Source organism: Apodemus sylvaticus, chromosome 4 (assembly GCF_947179515.1).
Source record: "Apodemus sylvaticus chromosome 4, mApoSyl1.1, whole genome shotgun sequence".
NCBI classification, from domain to species: Eukaryota; Metazoa; Chordata; class Mammalia; order Rodentia; family Muridae; genus Apodemus; species Apodemus sylvaticus.
In genome coordinates, this window is record NC_067475.1 from 39,245,418 (window position 1) to 39,265,780 (window position 20,363).

Genomic DNA, 20,363 nt, shown 5'->3' on the forward strand with positions numbered 1-20,363 from the left:
CTATGTAATTCTAAAAGTGGCATGATACCTCATATGTATAACAATAAACTGGTAAGAAAATAGAGACGTTGGGCCTGGTGAATTTAGGCAAAGAGAGGGTATTTGTTTTGCTGGGGGTGCAGGTGGGGATGGGGCATGGCCAAGAGTTCAAAGGCACAGCATTATGATTTAAAATGGAGAGGTAGGCGAAAAACTTAGTGGGTGATGAGGAATTTCTGTTCCGGTTTTGCCTGCTGTGGTTTTATTTGTCTTCTGACAGGACAAAGTTGCAGCTTCCAAGACACTCATGGGCTCTTTCCTCTCTGTAGAATTTCAAGAGCTATGAACTAGTTTGGATCGCATAATCATCATCATCATCATCATCATCATCATCATCATCTCTGCAGAAGAACATAAAACAAAGACAGGAACCAAGCAGTGGTGGGCAGGAAGAGGTCACAGCACATGCCTATAATCCCAGTACTGGGAGGCAGAGGCAGGTGGATTTCTGAGTTCGAGGCCAGCCTGGTCTACAGAGTGAGTTCTAGGATAGCCAGGACTACACAGAGAAACTCTGTCTTGGAAAAAAAGAAAGAAGAAGACAGGAATTAGACCTGCATCCTCCTCCTGCGCAAACTTTCTCTCCAAGACACTAGATTGTCTCACATCCCAACGCCTCCCACCCCTGAATTATTATTACTGAAGTCCAGCATGTTCTTCTGTCTAGATGTGTCATCCTTGGTTATGCCCACTCCACGAGTGATGAGTAAGGACCCCACCCATCAGTATTCGTGGTTTCAAATAGCAATGCTAGTGAGTTTCAGAAAGAGCAACCCTGCAGCCTAGAAACACTTACTTAAGCAATGACTCATTGACAAAGGAACACTGAACCAGTGATAGCAATGGTTTTTTTTTTTTTTAATATTTCAGACTATACTCAGTACCTGAACTATCTTCTGTCAAGATACTTCATACCATAGTTTCCCCCATCTTTGTGTTTGCATATGCGCTTGAGTGTGAGTGTGTGTGTGTGTGTGTGTGTGTGTGTGTTATTATTCTATTATTCCTCTGGAAAACCCTAATGGATACAGTAATGAGAGACATAATTAGAATATGGCAAGGGAAGATATTTTTCATTTTTTGATACTATTTATAATTCTTTCTTCTCTAAGAGATTTTTCTAAATAAGTTGTTGACATGTAGCTGGTTCTGATTTTAGTGATTTAACAGTCTTTGTGTTTTTAATTCTTAGGGGTTTATCAACAGAAACTTACAGGTTTCATTGCACCTCCAAATCATCAGTAGATCCTAACTCAGTTAGGAATCTTTGTAGGAAAAACACACACTCTGTGGTTGAAAGTTCTCAAGAAACTATTTCTGTGTTGGCTTCAGTGTTCAGCATTTTCACTTACTCTAGACCAGGGCTGGTTCAAGCCTATGCAGCCAGTCCAAGAACATCCCCTTTGGCAGTAAGGGCAAAGGAAAACTTTATGTGAAGTTGACTAAACCAAATTAACTATTATTTATGGATGTGTGTGGGAGGCAGTAGTGGACAAAGACCTCCCAGAAAGTGGACCTCTCTTTCTGGGAGAGAGAGGTCTTCCTCCTCTGGCTGCCTATTGCCAGGCCTCCCCTGCTGTACTGGGCTCCCCTTCTGGTTCTATAAGCCCAAATCAACTCTTCCTTCTATTTAGTTTCTTTTGGTCTTCAATTTTATCACAGCAACAGAAAAGAAACAAATACAATATATAGTTATAGTACATACCATATTATATTTATGACATATATGGTATGTATCAGTTCTGTTTCTCTGAAAAGAAATATATATATTTCTTTAATATATATATAGTGTAATATTAATTCTATCTCTAGGAAAAATGTGCAGAGTATCTCATAAAGTGTAGTCCAGTGTATCTAAAAAGAAGAAACAATTCTTGCCATTACAACCATTGGTTCCTTCAATGTATTCTTACCAAATTTTTTGTACATGAGAATTCTCTATATATTGAGTATTCCTCAGAAATGGTAGTCACATTTATGCATTTATTCCTTCATATAGTAAAGATATGTTTAACTTTCCCTAACGCTTTCTTCCATTAATCCCGCAACTACCCTAATCTTTGAGCTTCTATCATTCCCATGTCTACTGCCAGGAATAACAATACACAGACTTCCTAGTCACTGAAATTGGTTACATATAAACCACTTCTTAGAGAAGGGGGAATCATGAACAATATCAATATATAAGGAGAGACATTCACATGCAAAATTCCAGGCAAATATCTTGTTTACTATTATGTAAGGATTCTCCAGAGAAATAGCACAGTGGTCAGAGAGAGTTCTCAGAAAGAAACTGTACCTTCTACTGACTTGCTACTGATGAATGATTAAAACCTTACTGGCTGTGGAGAAGTTGGAGTGTTGCTGATCTAAAACCCAATTACAATTATCCTTGGCTAGGTTCAGTCCCCCAGTAGGCATTCTTTGTCCACTACTGCATCTGACCTAACATCCTGTGACCTAACCGGTTAAAAAAAAAAAAAAAAAAAAACCTTTTGGAATGTATTATAAAATTCTAGCTTCCAACAAGCAAAAGGTTAAGAGTGACATTAGATAACATCACATACGGTGCCTACAGCTGAGAGTTCCCCTTTCCCATAACCACCTACTCAATGTTTCCACCAGTGTGTTTGAAAAATGCCTTGATTTGCCTAAAAAATTCATGAATTCGTTGTTTTTAATTGCTGAATAGTACTCCATTGTGTATATATACCATATTTTCTATATCCATTCCTCCATTGAGGGATATCTGGGTTCTTTCCAGATTCTGGCTATTATAAATAAGGCTGCTATGAATTTTTTAGGCAAATGGATGCATTACATCCTAAGCGATGTAATGCAATCACAAAAGAATACACATGGAATGCAATCATTGATAAGTGGATATTAATTAGCCCTGAAGCTCTGAATACTGAAGATACAATTAGCATATCAAATGATTCCCATGAAGAAGGAAGAAGAGGGCCCTAATCCTGGAAAGGCTTGATCCAGCATTGTAAGGGAGTACCAGGACAGAGAAAAGGGAGGGGGAAAGACAGGAGAATGGATGCAGAGAAGAGGACTTATGGGACATATAGGGGGGGACTGGGAAAGGGGAAAGCTTTTAGAATGTAAACAAAGAATATAGAAAATTAATTAACTAATTAATTAATTAAAAAAAGAAAAATGCCTTGATTTCTGACTGTCTTTGCTCCATTACCAGAGTGGAGCACGGACTTCGGAGTAACCTCCGTCTGGATTCCCAGGCTCTGCTCACTCACATATGGCTTCAGAATAAACTCTCTCTTACCCACTTTTTAGATAAGAGTCATAGGTTGTTTTTTGTTTTTTGTCACTTGGGTTAATAATACAAAATACTTAGATACATATAGATGTATAGAATAATTTTATTATATGTATGCATTTATTTTTACAATTTTATATAAAAAGCTGTAAAAGGAAGGGTTAAGAAAATGATTCCATCAGTGAAGCATCCACCATGCAACCATGAGGACCAGAGCTCAGCCTCCAGCACCTGCATAGAAGTCAGGGATGGCAATGTTCTTTGTAACCCTAGTGCCGGAGAAGGCAGAGGCAGGAGGATCCATGGAGCTCACGGGCCAACCAGTCAAGCAAAACTACTCCAAGTTCAGTGGAACATTTTATCTCAAAAAATAACATAGAAGAGATATTGAGGAAAACACCTAATATTTACCCCTGGCCTCCATACACATACACCTATGCATGTACACACACACACACACAACCACATACACCACACACAAGAACTCTAAGAGAACAAAAGCACATTCATTCGAACCTTGAGAGGCAGGTGAGTAATGGTGTCTATCTGACTCTGGTTGGAAGCGTAGTAACCAGAACAGACTGGCTTCTGGTCCAAGCAGCTCGGCAGAGGTGATTCACCCTTCTTCCATGTGAGCTGAGCTTTGTCAGACTTTTTCAGCTTACTGATATGAATGCTAATCTCAGCAGTCACCCAACCACACCCAGAAATAAGAGCTAACCAGTGGTCTGAGCATCCTGTGTCCCAACCAAGCTGACCAATAATCTGAGCTGTCACAATTACCAAACAATGCCGTTCAAAGGAAGTAAAGCAGATTTTACTAATAAAATTTCATGATGGTTAAAGCCTCTAAGATTGTTGGAAAGAGTGAGTTCCCCACATTTTATACTACAGTAGACTAAATTGGGAAATTAGAGGAATTTTCAAAGCACACTCATGGTGGGTTTTACATGAAACACCCTCAACAATAAGTTTCTTCGTTATGAGAGAATACATTAAGTAAAGGAAATGGCCGATGTCTACATTTCTGCTGCCTAAAGTCTTCTGGAGCGGTGAATTAGTTAAACTGCTTTAGCGCTCAGTGGGTCCATGCATGCGCAATACACTTGCCCAAGAGCTCTCTGGATTCGTAAAAGAAAGACACACACATGCCAGCTGATTTTGATATGCCTTGACTAGCTCAATAGCTGGCCACTTCTAAACCTCTCCCCTCAGCTAGCAAACTCTCCCCTCCGGTATTCCTGAGTTAAGATCTTTGAAAATCTGTATTTCATCTCCGCTACCCCAGACCCAATGGGGCCACTTTCCCGGATTCTTACATGCTGACGGGCCTTTAAGTTTCTTTCTGCTTCCCTGTCACTGTCTGATTCTCTGTCTCTCCCCTGGTCCCTTGCCCATGCAATCCAAAGGTCCCACCTCCATCCCCCAGCTAGCCATTGACTATATAGCAATTCTTTATTACCTACCAAAACCACCTGGGTGCAGTGACCCTCAGGTCTAGAAACACGACTTTGGGAACCAAATTAAGACAAAGCATTAGAGCCAAATTCCCAACAGTCTTCTGTTCAATCAACAACTAAAAGCGCAAGCTGACTTTGCTCTTAAGTGAAGTTATGCATGGCTTACACAGTTGGACTACAGGAGACCCATCCTCATTTTTTTTTTTTTTTTTGGTAATGATATTCTGACTCTAAAATTTACTCTTTTTTTTAAGTTTAAGCTGTTACTGGAGATTTTAAAGCAAAAGCTGGGCTCCTGTGGTTCTCATAGTGCTCAACTCTCCTATCCATCCTAATATATCAATCAAAGGAACTATAGGAATGGCAAGTTGTAGAGATTTCTTCAGTGTGGGGATGCTGGCAAGTGGGACAGACAAAGGCACGAATCCATGATATCCAAGTTCATCTTTAGGGTTGCTGACATGAAGTTTAGGTTTGAACAGAAAGAGAACTGGACTGCAGGTAAGGCAGGGGCAAGAGATGTGCCTAAGTAACCCGTCCTGATCAAGTGCAGTCATTGATCGCGGGCTTTCTTCTGCTTCGGCAGCGGAGTTCTGAGTAGCAATGTACACCAGACACTGAGAACTACAGAGAATGGAGTCCGTGGGTGTGAATCCTTCTCAACTGATGGACATTAAAAGACTGAGCAACCCACCATCTTTATCTAAAAGACCCAAGGTTAGAAGTATGAAACGCAGACCCTGTCTGCAAAGGGCAGAAGCTCTTGACTGTAGTGAGAATAGGCTGTGGGAAAGATTTGCCCCAAACTCTCAAATCAAAACATCCCATTTGATAGGGCTGGAGACACAGTTCAGCAGTTAAGAATACTTGCTGTTCTTGCAGAGGACCCACATTCAGGTCTCATCAGCCCAAGAGGTAGCTCACTACTGAGGTTGGACCCTGGAGTTCCAACACCTCTGATGTCCATAGCAACTAGCACTCACATGTATACACACACAGACATACACTTATATATATTCATGGGGATCCTTCAAAGCCCTAAGTGAATGTGTATTATTGACAAGGACCAATGAATGCCACAGACCTATGGGGATTTGCAAAGTCTTCCTCCAGGTAAGTATCAGGGATGTGCCAACCCTTCTTCTGGTCCAAATACAAGTGCTTATGACTGATTGTCCAATGTGTGAACAAAACTAGGAACTGCAGCTTCCTCTGCCCCATGACTGGAAACAGGCCGCTCCCCTACAAAGACCTAGCAAGACTAGCTACCCCTCCTCAGGTTGTAAGTAAGAAGCTTGGTTCTGTGTCAGTGCATAGATGGTGTTGCTCCACCAGAGTGAGTGCAGCCATGTGTGTCTGTGTGTCTGTGTGTCTGTGTGTCTTTTCTTCATTCCCTCATTGGCTCATTCAGGTTTCCAGGACCAAGGCATGCAGGATGTGGCACATATTACATATAATTAATAAATAAGCCTCTATTTAAAAGAAAGAGAAAGAAAGAAAGAAAGAAAGAAAGAAAGAAAGAAAGAAAGAAAGAAAGAAAGAAAGAGAAAGAGAAAGAGAAGCAGAGAGAGAAGAAAGAAATATAGAAAGAAAGAAAGAAAGAAAGAAAGAAAGAAAGAAAGAAAGAAAGAAAGAAAGAAAGAAAGAAAGAAAGAAAGAAAGAACAACAAAGTGACTTGACTGCACCATTGAACCAGCTGGCCCCAGTTAATGACAACTGTGCAGAGGACCAAGGACGCCCAGGGACTCCATCATCTTTCATCTCCTATCATTATTTTTCCCATAGGATCCCTGGATGCAGTCAAGAGTGGGGAACACGCCCTTAAGCTTTCAGGTTGACACTGAAGCTGCAAAGTCAGTTTTAATGATGATGATCAAAGGATCTTACGAACTGTGCCTGTTATAGGCGATCAGGAAAGCCCCAAGGTCTGGCTTCCAACAGCCACAGGGCGATCTCCACCTGATTCACCTTAAGCTTGTAATGAATGTTCCATTGCTGGGGAGAGATTTGCTGTGCACTATCTTCCTCTGCAGGTAAAAGTGCCACCTGAACAGACACTTTATCTGCAGCTGTGAACCCTGAAACCACCAAATTGTCGATTCACACGCATGAGCCAGGGCACTCCAGGAAGGGCTAAAACACCATGCCTGCAAAAGTCATTTAAAGAAGTCATACACCAACTTTCCCTTAAGCAAAGCGGGGCTTTTGGAGGCTGGAGGCACTTGAGCAAATCCAAACCATGTTCCACACATTTCTAAAAAGCAATTTGATTCAGCCATGCCTGTCTCCTTAAAAATGTCCCTATTCTGCCAGGGTTTTTTTTTTTTTTTTTTTTTTTTTTTTTGGTTTTTTTTTTAAGGCCTATTTCCAAAGAATATCATTTTGTTCAATACCTATGAGCTATTAGTAAAATTGCCCAGGACAATCTCCCATACAGTGCCAAATCCCTTCACTCTTTTGAATTCGCAGCACAATGAAAATGGCTCACTTTCCTTAACACAAGATGCTTTTGCATTCTCCTGATGGCCAGTCATAGTTACTCTTTGCCTTCAAATGGGCAGACCCTAAATCAGAAAGCAGTCTTCAACACTGCAGGGTATATTCCTTCACGGATTCAAAAACTCCCCTGTAGGCTTTGAAGACATATTGGCTTCATACTTGAAAATGTTTCAATTAAATCAGGGAACCCTGCCGCAGTCTATAGATAACAGTAATTTCCAGTCTGCCTTACAAGCTTTGCCTAGGAAACACCATTCAATCCCCTAGTCACCTCATTGAATTTGGGGATAAGATGTTCTGTTAGTTACGTTCCTCCTTGCTGTAACAAAATACCCCGACGGAACGAACTTAAGGAATAAAGGATTTATTTGGATTCGTGGTACAGCCTTTCGTGCTGGGGAGAGCAGGGCAGCAAGTGCGTGAAGGAGCTGGTCACGTGGTACACGGGCAGGCTGGTCACATGGTACGCACAGACAGAGAAATGATAGCTGGCGCTCACTCACTTGACCCTTTCTGTTCAGTCTGAGATCCAGGCCATGGAATGGCGGCAGCTACATCAAAGGACAGACCTCCCTCCTCAGTCAAACCAGTCTAGAAACTCCCTTGTATGTGTATCTAGATAGGGGTTGGTCTCTAGAGTCGATTGAGAGCCTGTGGAGTGACACTCAGCATTGATTATTGTGGTGCCCTGCTCTAAATCACAAGTCTTCAAAGAACAAGTCAATCACGGAGGCTTCCAATTACACAAGATCACCAGTGCCCAGCGGCGACTGGACAATGGCTCTTGCTGGTGTTCAGCTCCTAGGGCCTAAAGAATGGGAGGGTTCCTGGGCATGGCACACGACTATAGCATTAAGAGATGCTCAGGGTGGAGAGCAAGGCCCTGATGTGAGGCTCTAGTTGAGGCAGATCTTGAGCTCTTAATTTCATGGACAGAATGTCAAGCTGCTCTGAGAATGCTTAAAGACTGCTGACAGATGCCCCTATTTGTGGACAGATTAATTTAATAAAAATATTTAATATGGTGATAAGGAATTGGACTGGAGGTTCTTACTCAGTTGTCGTATTAAGTTCCACATCCTTTAAATAAATCATAATAAAGTTATCAAAATAAAGTGTAAGACTGAACAAGCATGTCTGCCTTTCCCGCAAGGCTATTTACCACACGTTTCTTAAAAATCACAAAAGTCTGCCTGTTTCCCATCTATAAATAAAAAAGGGTGGGGGGAGCTTGAAAATGAAAGATAACTTTCCAAAGCTCAAAGTAACAAGGTTAAGCACTAAGCTCTAATTAATCACATAGTAAACATTTACACCCAGCATCCACAGGGACCATGGGCTGTGAACCAGGCCACCCACAACCAAGTCCCACTTTTAACCTCAATGCCTCAACCTAGCTCCCCTATAGAATGATGACAATAAGTTTGCAAATCTCATACTATTTTTCAAAGACTCATATTACATGTGTATATGCCTGTGTGTATGTGTGAGTATGCACACTTGTGTGTTCAGAAAACCCTGCTGAGGGTAGCGCATCCCTCAGAGACAGTTACAGGCATCTGCAGGACGCTTGGTTGTTACAGAAATGTGGGAATTTGAATTCTGGTCCTCACGATTGAGCAGCAAGCTCTCTCTTAACCGCTGAGCCATCTCTCCATCCTCATACAAATCCTGTAAGGATTGGATGGGTTTGTGAACTCAAGAGTCCTCAGCAAGAGTTAGCTGCAATCTACTATGACACCATGAGGCACAGTAAGTAACCATTACAGATGGGCAGGGCCCTTCCTTCTCGTTCAATCTGCTTTCTTTCATACCTGAAAAGAATTATGTATTTTTTTAAACTCTTACTCATTTTTATGAAATTTGAGCTCTGAACTTAAGGAGCTTTCTACTTGTTTACATAAACTAGAATACCAATAAAAGAGTTCTAAACTAGAGAAATACAAAAAACATGCGTTGTCTCCAATACAAGTTCTGATTCTACTTGGTTTTCTGTAAATTTTCTAAAACAAGAACCTACTAAAACTCATATAATTAAAGACCATCCAAAGTCTTTCTTTTACTTTAGTAAAGAGGAATATTAAGATCTTCTAGGGACTGGAGATATAGTCCAGACTATAGAGTGCTTGCCTAGAGTGTATGAAGCCTTTAGTTTGATGCCCAGCATGACACAGATGGCAGGCAGGAAGACAGAGGGCTGTTATTCCAGTACTTGGTAGATAGAGGAGAAAGAACAGAAGTTCAAACGGTCAAGTCAGCCTCAGTTACTTGGCAAGTTCAAGCTACCCTAGGATACAGGAGACCACATCTAGATAGATAGGCAGATAGACAGACAGACAGACAAATTCAAGAAATGAAACAGAATTAATCATTAAAATAACTATAATCCTTGGTTTCTGATCAAAAGGAAATGAAATCTAATTTTCTAATTCAAAACAGTGATCATCTGTTCTAATTATAAATATTGTGTAATAGGAATCAGGGCCAAGGTTGGCCATTTCTGTGAAATTACTTCCATTATAAAAATCAGGGATTGGGAGAGGCATTCCCCTAGTGAGAAAGGAGGCTTTTGGCTGAGATACAGCCAAGATTTGGGCAAAGTCGAAAACTGTCCGTTGTGCTGAGACATAAGGCCCTACTTTCCTTATCTGCACGCCATGTGAAGATTTTTGTCATTTCCCAGCCTGGATTTCTCTCTCTCTCTCTCTCTCTCTCTCTCTCTCTCTCTCTCTCTCTCTCTCTCTCTCTCTCTCTCTCTCTTTTTGGATTTGGTTTTTTCAAGACATGGTTTCTCTGTATAGCCCTGGCTGTCCTGGAACTCACTCTGTAGACCAGGCTGGCCTCGAACTCAGAAATCCGCCTGCCTCTGCCTCCCAGAGTGCTAGGATTACAGGCATGTGCCCCCACCTCCCGGCTGGTTTTCTTAATTGAATAAGAAACACATTTGAATTTGAATTAAGCATGAAACATACAAACAGCACTAGTATGGTAAGATGAATAGGGTGTCTCTTTGCCCTCTGGTGGACCAGGCAGAAACATCACCCCAGGAGTTGTGCTTTTAGATATATTTCACAGTAACGATGACTTAACAATGCCTCAGACAGCATCAGATGAAATAAAACTGCTAATTATCCACTTAATATGTGTGATGGCTATTCCTGGTTATCAGCCTGACTGCATCTGGAATTAACTAAAATCCTGGCTAGGCACATGTGTGAGGAATTTTTTTCTTAATTAAATTGATTGAAGTGGGAAGACACACTTCTAGTCCAAATCTTTGAGGCAGGAAGAAATATCTTTAATCCAGATCTTTTGAGGTGGAAAGACCCACCTTTAATCTAGGGCCACGCCTTCTGCTGACAGTTTATATAAAAGATATAAAAGAAGCTCTTCATCTCTCTCTCTCTCTCTCTCTCTCTCTCTCTCTCTCTTTCTCTCTCTCCCTCCTTGTTTTCGCTCTCCTTAGTAAATCTTACTCCAACAACAGAGCCTATTTTTTGAGATTCTGGAATGTACTGTAGACCAGCTGACATACCCAAATTCATGTACTGAACTACTGGATTCTTGGACCTTCAATAGGTAGACAGCCATTGTTGGACTAGCTGGGCCACAGCCTGTAAACCATTCTAATACACAACGCTTGGTAGTTCTTGCTGCTCTGACAGGGAGCCTGAGTTTGGTTCCCAGCATTCTTTTTACGCAGTTCACAGCTACCTGTAACTCTGCCTCCAGGGAATCTGAGGCTCCCTTCCAGCCTCCACACTCATATACACAAAGCCTCATGCAAACACACACATACGCATAATTAAAAATAAGGTCAAATCTTACCGGGCTGGAGAGATGGCTCAGCAGTTAAGAGCACTGGCTGCTCTTCCTGAGGCCCTGAGTTCAATTCCCAGCAACCACATGGTGGCTCACAACCATCTGTAATGGGTTCTGATGCCCTCTTCTGGTGTGTCTGAAGACAGTGACAGTGTAGTCACATATATAAAACGAAAATAATCTTGAAAAAAAAAAAGAATTCTCAAATAAAAGATAAAAATCGGGCTAAAGAAAGGCCTATTGTGTTTTAGTTTTAGTTTTAGGCTATGGTATGAAGTTGTTGCTTTATAATAAAATCAAGATTTCCTAAACTCATTTTTTTTTTTTGAGACAGGGTTTCTCTGTAAAGCCCTGCCTGTCCTGGAACTCACTCTGTAGACCAGGCTGGCCTCAAACTCAGAAATCCCAAGTACTGGAATTAAAGGCATGCACCACCACTGCCCGGCAACTCATCATTTTCTAAACTCACTCATTATTATATAAAACAAAGTTCATGGCACAGGTTGGCAGAGACACTCAGAATGCTGGAACGTTCATGTCATTATTCACAATAAATTACATCTATAAAATCACAAACAATAATAAATCAATGTATTCAAATTTTCTGGGGAGGGGGAATTACACACAACTAAATATTAGGATAACAGCACCACCTAGTGGCTCTTTAACATTGACATATAAATATCAGTCCATCTCACTATTCTACACAGTTAGAATCCTTAAGGACAGCAATGTACTTGGGGAATGGGCTGGCAGAGTAAAGGTATCAGGAAGCATCCATAATGTATTGTGACATGCGCTGAAAGCAGCAGAACTTTCAACAAGTGACAACTAAATTTCCAAATGATTTTATGAAAACATTAGTTTACAAATGTCAAAAGACAAAACATCCCAAAAACCAAGATCTTCCACTTAATATGCTATATTAAAGGTTACCTAAATAATTTTGCATACATGAATGTAGCCAAAAAGGAAAAAACATAGCTTTTTTTTTTAAGCCTCACAAGTCATCTGGAAATGGTAGAGGATTAAAAAAAAAAAAAAAAGCTTTTGAGATGTTAAATGTTTAATAGCACACAGGTTTAGCCCAGATATGTATGCAAAATTACACAACCAAGTTCATTCTTAAAGTGGTGCAGTTGATTTCTTCTCAGACCACCTGGGCAATTATAGTTATAATGGAGAGACAGTTGATGTTGATGTTGTCTTAGTGAAGATGGTAGTTGTCTCCTTATACCAGATGTTTACCCGGGAAGCCCAGGCCCCACATTCTTCTAACGCACTGTTACCTCCAGTTTGTTTGATGCTCCCATCTTTCCATCCCTTCCTGACCGCCTTAAAGTCTGAAAGAAATCCATGTGGCGCTTCCCTCTCGTTGTCCCTCCTCTCAATCGCCGTCTTCCTCGCTCGACCTGCCAGCTGCACACGTGAACATAATTGGGCTAGACTTGAATTTAAATTTGTTCTAAGAATTCAGATAAACTCCCAGTAAATCCAAGACTCCTGCTACATTTCTAAATCTATTGACATTATCTTCTAATTATATTCTGCCCTTCCCCCTCGAATTCCTCAGTCTCTTTATCGTCACTGGAAGTCCCTTTGCATTTCCCCAGAGGAAAATCAACTGATAGAAGAGTTCATTCACAAGTCTGCACCATCGCGTCTAACAGCCAAGCATCACCCGCTCCCCTGTTTCTGCAGCGTTCTTAGCTACTACCTTAGAGCAGGGGTTCTCAACCTTCCCTGTGCTGCGGCCCTTTAATACAGCTCCTCATGTTGTGGTGACCCCCGAAAAATAAAATTATTTTTGCTGCTGCTCCAGAACTGTAATCTTCCTACTGTTACCACTGATGAATATTGTAATTATCTGGTACACAGGATTCCTGATGTGCCACCCCTATCTGGACCCACAGGTGGAGAGTCACTGTCTGAGGCTAACCTCAGCCTTTGCGCCCTAGCTCCAGCCCATCCTCGCTTTCCAGCACTGTCAGCACTGTCTCCGTCACAGCCTCACTTTCACAGACTCCATGCTCTTGATCTCACCTGCGTCTCCAGGGATAGCCCCATTTCTCTGCTCTACAGTGTACCTTCTCCAGCTTTTCCAAATTATTGTCCCTACAACTGTTCTTTAAAAGACTCCAAATTGCCTGTGTGTGACTAACTCCAGTGGCCACTTCTCAGCCGTCATGTTGCCTATACTGTTAACAGTGGATCGCTCTCCTCTGTGAAAACTCTCCTTATTTGGGATCCAACACTTCGCTGGCTTTTCTTTCCACCCAAGTCTAGTCTCAATCCCCTTAATGCCCCCTCCTGTAAACTGCTCTTAGACTACTGTGAGGCATGCTCAGTACTTACCCGACTCTATGTCCTTACTGGTTTCTTCATCCCAGACCTCTCCCCAGATCTTCACACATGTTTGGACTCCGTGACATGGCACTGAGTTAAGCTTGCCTTTCCTCTGCAGCCCCCCAGCACTGGCTGCTGCTTTCTCTCTTTATAAGTCATTCTAACTGGCTTTAGACCTGATTCTAGATCCTCGAGACACTGAGCACGCTCCTGTGCACTTGTTGCCTTTGTATTGCTGCTAAGAAATGTCTATCCAGGCCCAGGCAAGGAGGTGTTTGCAGAACCAATATTTCCTGGAATTTGGTTAAAAAAAAAAAAAAAAAAAAAAAAAACCAAGGCTTTCTAAACTGGAATTAAGGTGTGTGTGTGTGTGTGTTACTGAGAACTCTCATCTCCCATCTTCTGCACATTTAAATAACAATTTTCTTTGCAGTAAGATTACAATGATGGAATGCTTAGGTTCAATTTTAATTTCAGTAGTGTTGAAATCAAACTTCAGGCTATTTTCTGACTATGGTCTCTCTCATGGAAGTCAGCCTTCATTTAAGAGATGGGTAACAGAATACTAATTACGGTTTTTCTGAGTATTACCAGTTTCCCCCACTAAAACCAAAAGAGGAAGACACATACAATACAGGAGCACAGCTGAAGAATGAACGGGTGTTCTACAGTGAACCCTTCAGTCCATCCCAATGCAGAACAGGAGTAATGCCCGGCACACTCACTCAATGCAATGGTTCATCCTTCCATTTTACCCTTCTTGGTAAATGAAAAAAAAAAAAACTAAAATAAAACTTTCATTACAAGCAATTTCCAATTCTACTTCTCTTAAGTGGATTCTAAGACTCCAAGCCTTGGCATGATGGTGATGAAATTCACTGGATTTAAATTCAAATCTTCACTGATTAGAAGTGTCATCTCTGTCTCAAATTCAGAGTAGAGTCAGGCAGTCACTAAAGTGCCACTTGCGTTAAAAGCAACACGATAGACAGGAAAATGACTGCTTTTGTGTTAAACTTCAATTCTGAAGTTTTAGACTTACAAAAAAATTGCAAAAATGGAAGAATGCCAATTTTCTCTAATTGTTAATCTAAAGTAATTTGATAAGCACGGTTTCATCTGATTCCCCCCCCCCCCTCAGGGTCAGACTATGGTGTGGACTTTGAGGAACAGGACCACATAGAGGGAAACATCTTACTTTCTCCCTACTGTATCAGTCTGCTCTCTCATGACCTGTCATTCAGACTTCCTTGATTTTTATTTTCACATGATGCCTATCACATTTTTATTACCTGGAATAGGCAGTGTCTGTTACTTTTCAGAACCATTAATGTATACATTCTCCTCTGTGCTGCTTATCTGTGTCAAGTTAACACAAACTAGGGTGTCTAAGCAGAGGGAACCTTGAGATAATGCTTTGGCCTGTTGTCTTGGCTGTGGGGCATTTTCTTTGGGGGGGTGGGGGGGCGAGGGGTTGGTTTTTTAGAGACAGGATTTCTCTGTGTAGCCCTGGCTGTCCTGGAACTCACTCTGTAGACCAGGCTGGCCTTGAACTCAGAAATCTTCTGAGAAATCTTCAGAATTGCCTCTGCCTCCCAAGTGCTGGGATTACAGGCGTGTGCCACCACCACCCGGCTGGCATATTCTTGATTATCCTTTGGTACCGGAAGTGGTGTCATCCAGGGCAGGTTAGCCCTGGGTTGTATAAGAAGGCAGGCTGAGTAAGCCAGGAGGAAGCCAATAAGCAGCACTCCCCCCAAACCCGCACTCCCCCCACTCCCACTCCCACCCCCACCTCTACCCCCTCCCGCCCCCCCCCCCGTGGTCTCCTGCTCCAGGTTCCTGCTTGCAGTTCCTACCTTAGTGTCCCTCAATGATGAACAATGATGCAGAAGTGTAAACCGAACCCCTTCCTCTCCAAGATGCATTTCATGATGTTGTATCACAGCAACAGAAACCAGACTAGGATATTCTTTCTTTACCCTGCACCTTAGAAATCAAGTCATGAAATGCAACCTAATATGAAATTGGTGCTGTAATTCAAGAAAGGGATTAACGTCCACCTTCTGGAGAAAATGACTTCTGCTGTTGGTTGGTTGTTTCCCTGTGCTTGAGATTGTATACAGGACCTTGTGATCACCAAACACTCCATCACTAAGCTACGTTTCCACACCCCTATCCCAAATGTTTTAAACTAATTAATAAATAAATAAATTTGTTTTTGAGATAGGGTCTCATGCACCCTAAATTGTCCATAAACTTAATAGTTAGCCAAACAAAACTCTAAGTGAAAGTCACTAGTGCTGGGGTTACAGGCACGTTCCACCACGCCCACTGGATGCCTTGCTGGGGGCTGATCCCAGGGCTTTGTGCTGCTAGGTAAGCACTCACAAAGGGTAACATCCAAAATCCTAAAGACAAATCTTTTTCAGTATCAGAAATAGGATCTGCGCACTTCAAAGCATTTGCAAGTTCTTCAGCCTGGCACCTCACCTGGAGAAAATGCAAACACCAAAATCGCCTGATAGGGATGAAGATTTTCATAACAATACTTGACCAAACCACTGAAAGCAGAAAAGAACTTCCACCGCGTGTGGTGAGTGAAGGGAGGGAGACAAGGAGAGAAAAAGAACCCAAACGGAAGTAGGACGTGCCAAAAGGCAGGTGTTTAAAGTTCCGTTTCAGATAAAACAAGTTTAGTCAAAAGACAGGTACATACAAGGACAAAAACTATCACTATTCCATTCCAGGCACCTAGCCCAACGGTTAATGTCTGTTTCATTAAAAAAAGGCTCAATAAGACATGACGTGCTCCCAAAACTTATGTTTTAGTCTTAGGCCCTCCTCTCTGACCATGGCAGTATTTGGAATGAGGTTACTAGACCCTTAAAAACCTGACAGATGCAGACAGGAACAAAGGAAAAAACCCAGGGAAAGATGCAGGCTACCATCTACTGGCCAGAGAAGGAAGACTCTAAATCTCGGACTTCTCAGCTCAGGGGGACAACTACAGACTGTTCTTTAGGACGCTCCCAGCAGATCATCTAGAATGTAAATGAGGTGTGTTTGGGCAACGCGTTGAGTGAGGCTAGTTATGTAAGCCTTGCTATTAACTAGTTCTTTCCTTAGTGATATTTTAAGTAAAAGGTTGAGATACTCGGTGAGTGTGCTGAGCTTTTCTAGGTCCTTCTAATGCAAACGTGGTCTCCAGTAAATTTGTTCATTCCGACTCCAGCTGCGTTGCTCTAACCCCACCCTTCCAAGCCTGTAGTGATCAAGTGAGCAAAAGCTGTCTCCCACACAGCTTTCCCCAAGGCAGCAGCTGCCGCCTCAGTGCTCCATCATCAAAGACTTCCCCGGGACCCTCTTTTCTGTCTCATTGCGGAATAAAGAAGGGCGACAGGGTTGGTGTGGCTTAAGGGGCATTTGTGTAAGTGTGATCTATTGCTGTGGTCAAAGCCATTTGCCTGGCTGCAACCGGGAGACGTGCCTTCCTCCTTCCGTAAAAGACGATCGCGCTGCCCACGTCTTCCCGTTCTCAGGGTTGGAGAAACCTTTCGGTGCGCTGTGTCAGGCAAAACTAAGTGAGAGCAGATCGAAAGGGCAAGCTGCGCGGGGCAAGCGGAAACAGCAGCTCCGACGAGCGCAGAGGAGTAGCGAACAGTTCTCGAGAACGGACAAATGGCCGGCGCGAACGGAAGTGATGTGCGGGGGTCAGTAGAGGGCCATTAGATTTTGTATCCTAACGACCGGAAAACGACTCAGCCAGGAAGACCAAATCTGCGCACTACCCTTGCACCAGGAACGAGACTTCAGACAACGCGAGGATTGTGGTTTGAGATAGGCCTTTCTCCGTCCACCGCCCCAGCCCGCCCATTCCTGTGACGCACGCATCGAATCCGCCGCCTACACCAATCAAAGTGACTGAGCGCGGCAGAGGTCCGGAAAGGGCGGGAAAGCCCCGCCCCTCGCGCGCAGGCTCTCGGGAAAGCGTCACCCGGCCTATAAAAGCGTGCGCGCACGGTGCGGAAGTCTCTTTTGCTGCAGTTCGGGTGCTTGTGTGTGCGTGTTTTGTGTTAGTGGTTTTGGGGCCCTAATTGTGAGCGGACAGCATGGGGGAGACGCAAGGAGGTTGTGGTGCTGGGCGCCGGCTGCCAACTCTGCAAAAGCGTGGTGAAGGTTAGTGCGCCGACCACCGCCTTGTAGAACTGATACGGTGTTAGGCGGCGCCATGCCTAGTTCGCCACCGCTGGGTGAGACGGTGAGTGACACCTTTGCATCTAACTCGGTTCTGGGGTAGTGGAACTCCATGTATCTTTGGGACCTGCCGCCTGTGGCAGTCTCCCTTCCTAGCCATGGAAGAGCATGTTCTTGTTATTGGCAAAGCTGTCACCATTTCATTGGTACCAGATTCTGACTTGAGCAAGTAACATTCTAAGACTGTTAATGCATGATGCTAAAAGGCGGGACTTTGTTTACTGAATTAGTGTTGAAATCTTTTCAGGTAACAGCTGAACTATTGAGTAATGGAAGACGTGTACAGGTAAGAGTCACTTCTATGCATATCTCCGGTTCTGGGTAGTGAGTAGGCCTTTACTGTTAGATGCAGGTTGCACTAGTGTTAACGTTACGTTAATTGAATATCTGTTGTAAAGTTGCGGATATTCTGTAATGGGTTCTTTTTTTTTTCTCCTTCCTGCAGGTACTGTAATAGAGTCAGATCTTCCGGTCACCTTAACAGGGGATCTTCGCATCTAAATTTTGAAAAATGAGTATTATATCAAATAAAAGGTTGTCTTGTGTGTAATGAGACCGTGTCCTGTTTTATTTCTGGAGGTTGTGTAAATGGGAGTTATACGGGGGACATTTGCACAGGAAATAACTGGGTTAGCCAGAATTTCAAAGGAGATGGTTTTGCTGGATTGCTAAAGAAAAAAAAAGCTGCAATGGGCACATTAATAGTAATGTATTACTTTGGAATGTGAGTGATTAACAGCCAATCAATGGTTGCCCTTACAGAAAAGTGTCTATTGTTTTCCAGGCCTTTCAGTGTGTGCCATTCAGTTTTCTCCAAAAGCTGAGTATGTAACACCAATTACGGGGTGCGTTGTGACAACAGGTGCCAAAGAATTACTTATAGCCATGTAAAAGCCTAAGAGTATGATAGCCTTTTCTCAGAAGCATGAGTCAGGGAATTAATTACCAGCATAGGGATTCTTTTTGTAACTTGGGACCCAGACATCCATTTAAAAGGGAACGAGGTTTAAAATTGGTTTCACAGTGGTCAGTAAGTTGCATGCAAAAAATTGCATTCTTTTAACTATAAAATCAGGTTAGTCTTAGGGAATCTGGGGACTTACTGGGAGCTGCCAGTAGATGGCGTTCTATCATGGTTCAAAAGGCAATGTAATTCCAAGTTTGACATCTGCCTAGTTAGTGGGGAATGAGTACTTTGATAGGGAAACCGTCCTTAGCCCTTGATAATATAAGTAAATTACTATATAAGGCAAGTATCTTTAGCTTGCAAATTTGTCCCTTACTGGCTTTGGTTTAATTTAGCCGATGCTATTGATAGTATTGGTATAGGTAAGGTGAGGTTTATTAACTTAAAAAGTACAATTGTAGGGCGGGAGAGATGGCTCAGCAGTTAAGAGCACTGACTGCTCTTTGAGTTCAATTCCCAGCAACCACATGGTGGCCTACAACTATCCAAAATAGGATCTGATGCCCTCTTCTGGTGTGTGTCTGAAGAGAACAATGGTGTACTCACACATAAAAATCTTTTTTTTAAAAGATTACACATGTAAAAATTGGTTGGAATTTCACTTTACATAAAAGTAACAGGCAACGATGGTAAAAATTAGTATTGTGCTGAAGTCGATAACCTGTACCCCCAACTGCTGGAAATCTCAGGCTTGAGATGTCATTCTTGCTGTGATGCCAAGTATGAAGATGAATGCTTCCTTTCTGCTCCTTTACTGTTTCTTGAGCTTTCCATAAATTACAGACTGGTAACACTTTTTATCCAAGGTACAAAGGCTGGGACTCTAGTATAAACTCCAGGAGTGTCTTTGATTCCACATCCATACCCCCAGGAAGTCACCCCATACACAACCCAGGTCTCATCGGGTTTTTCACACATAAGTGGTCCTCCACTGTCTCCCTGGCAGCTGTCTACACGGTTGTCTTCTTGGAGGTTTCCAGCACAGAGCATTCTCCCAGTAAATAGTCCCTTGTAACGCTCTCTACAAAACCTCTTGGGTAACAAAGGCACAGCTGCTTGTTGTAGAGTTCTTGAGTAGGCACGACCTGCTCAGACCAAACGAAGACTGAAGTTAGTTAAGGGGATTTCAGCTGTTGAACACATTTCAAATATTGAAGCTTTGAAGGCATTTCAAAATAGCTAGCTAGTACTTCACTAGTAACTAAGGCTGAGTAGCATAAGTATATATTATATGAGGATGTTTCAGAATTAAAACTGCATACAATTTCACATACAAGCAGACTTAAATACTAAGTGGTGTTCAAATAATAGTCTGCTTTCCAGTAGGTCATTATTTGTGGAAAAGTTTAAATGTACACCTGGCAATTGAATTCCATCAGCTTATGGTAAAATTTGGAGTTAGAACCAACCGTATAGAAGACCGGCAGTTCAGGATGTGACTCTAGGTTGTGTGTATACATTTTACTCTTGGCTGACTTCAAGCATCTAAGCCTGAGACGATTCTCAACCCTAATACTGCAGTCCTTTATTACAGCCTCATGTGGCGGTGACCCCCAACCATAAAATTTCTTTTGTTGCTACTTCATAACTAAGTTTTCTGCCGATATGAATCACAATATAAATATGTGTTTTCTGATGGTCTTAGGTGAACCACTGATCTAAGGTCTTATGTAACCATTGCACATCCTA

At 42.3% G+C, this 20,363-nt stretch overlaps 1 protein-coding gene, 1 long non-coding RNA gene and 1 other non-coding gene across 3 annotated transcripts in view; 2 read left to right on the plus strand and 1 right to left on the minus strand.

The window, feature by feature from the left end:
- Nucleotides 1-17,465: 17,465 nt before the first annotated feature.
- Nucleotides 17,466-18,257, plus strand: LOC127682098 (uncharacterized). Its single transcript, XR_007977348.1, has 3 exons — nucleotides 17,466-17,711; nucleotides 17,955-17,993; nucleotides 18,153-18,257. It is a non-coding gene; the product is annotated as an uncharacterized LOC127682098 (long non-coding RNA).
- Nucleotides 17,756-17,885, plus strand: LOC127683876 (small nucleolar RNA SNORA24). The gene has a single exon (XR_007977662.1). It is a non-coding gene; the product is annotated as a small nucleolar RNA SNORA24 (small nucleolar RNA).
- Nucleotides 18,258-19,297: 1,040 nt separating the features above from the next.
- Nucleotides 19,298-20,363, minus strand: part of Prss12 (serine protease 12) — a 60,830-nt gene continuing 59,764 nt past the window's right edge. The window contains exon 11 of the mRNA XM_052179301.1: nucleotides 19,298-19,759. Coding sequence (XP_052035261.1) covers nucleotides 19,452-19,759 — 308 coding nt within the window. The 3' untranslated portion in view covers nucleotides 19,298-19,451. The remainder of the gene's footprint in view (nucleotides 19,760-20,363) is intronic.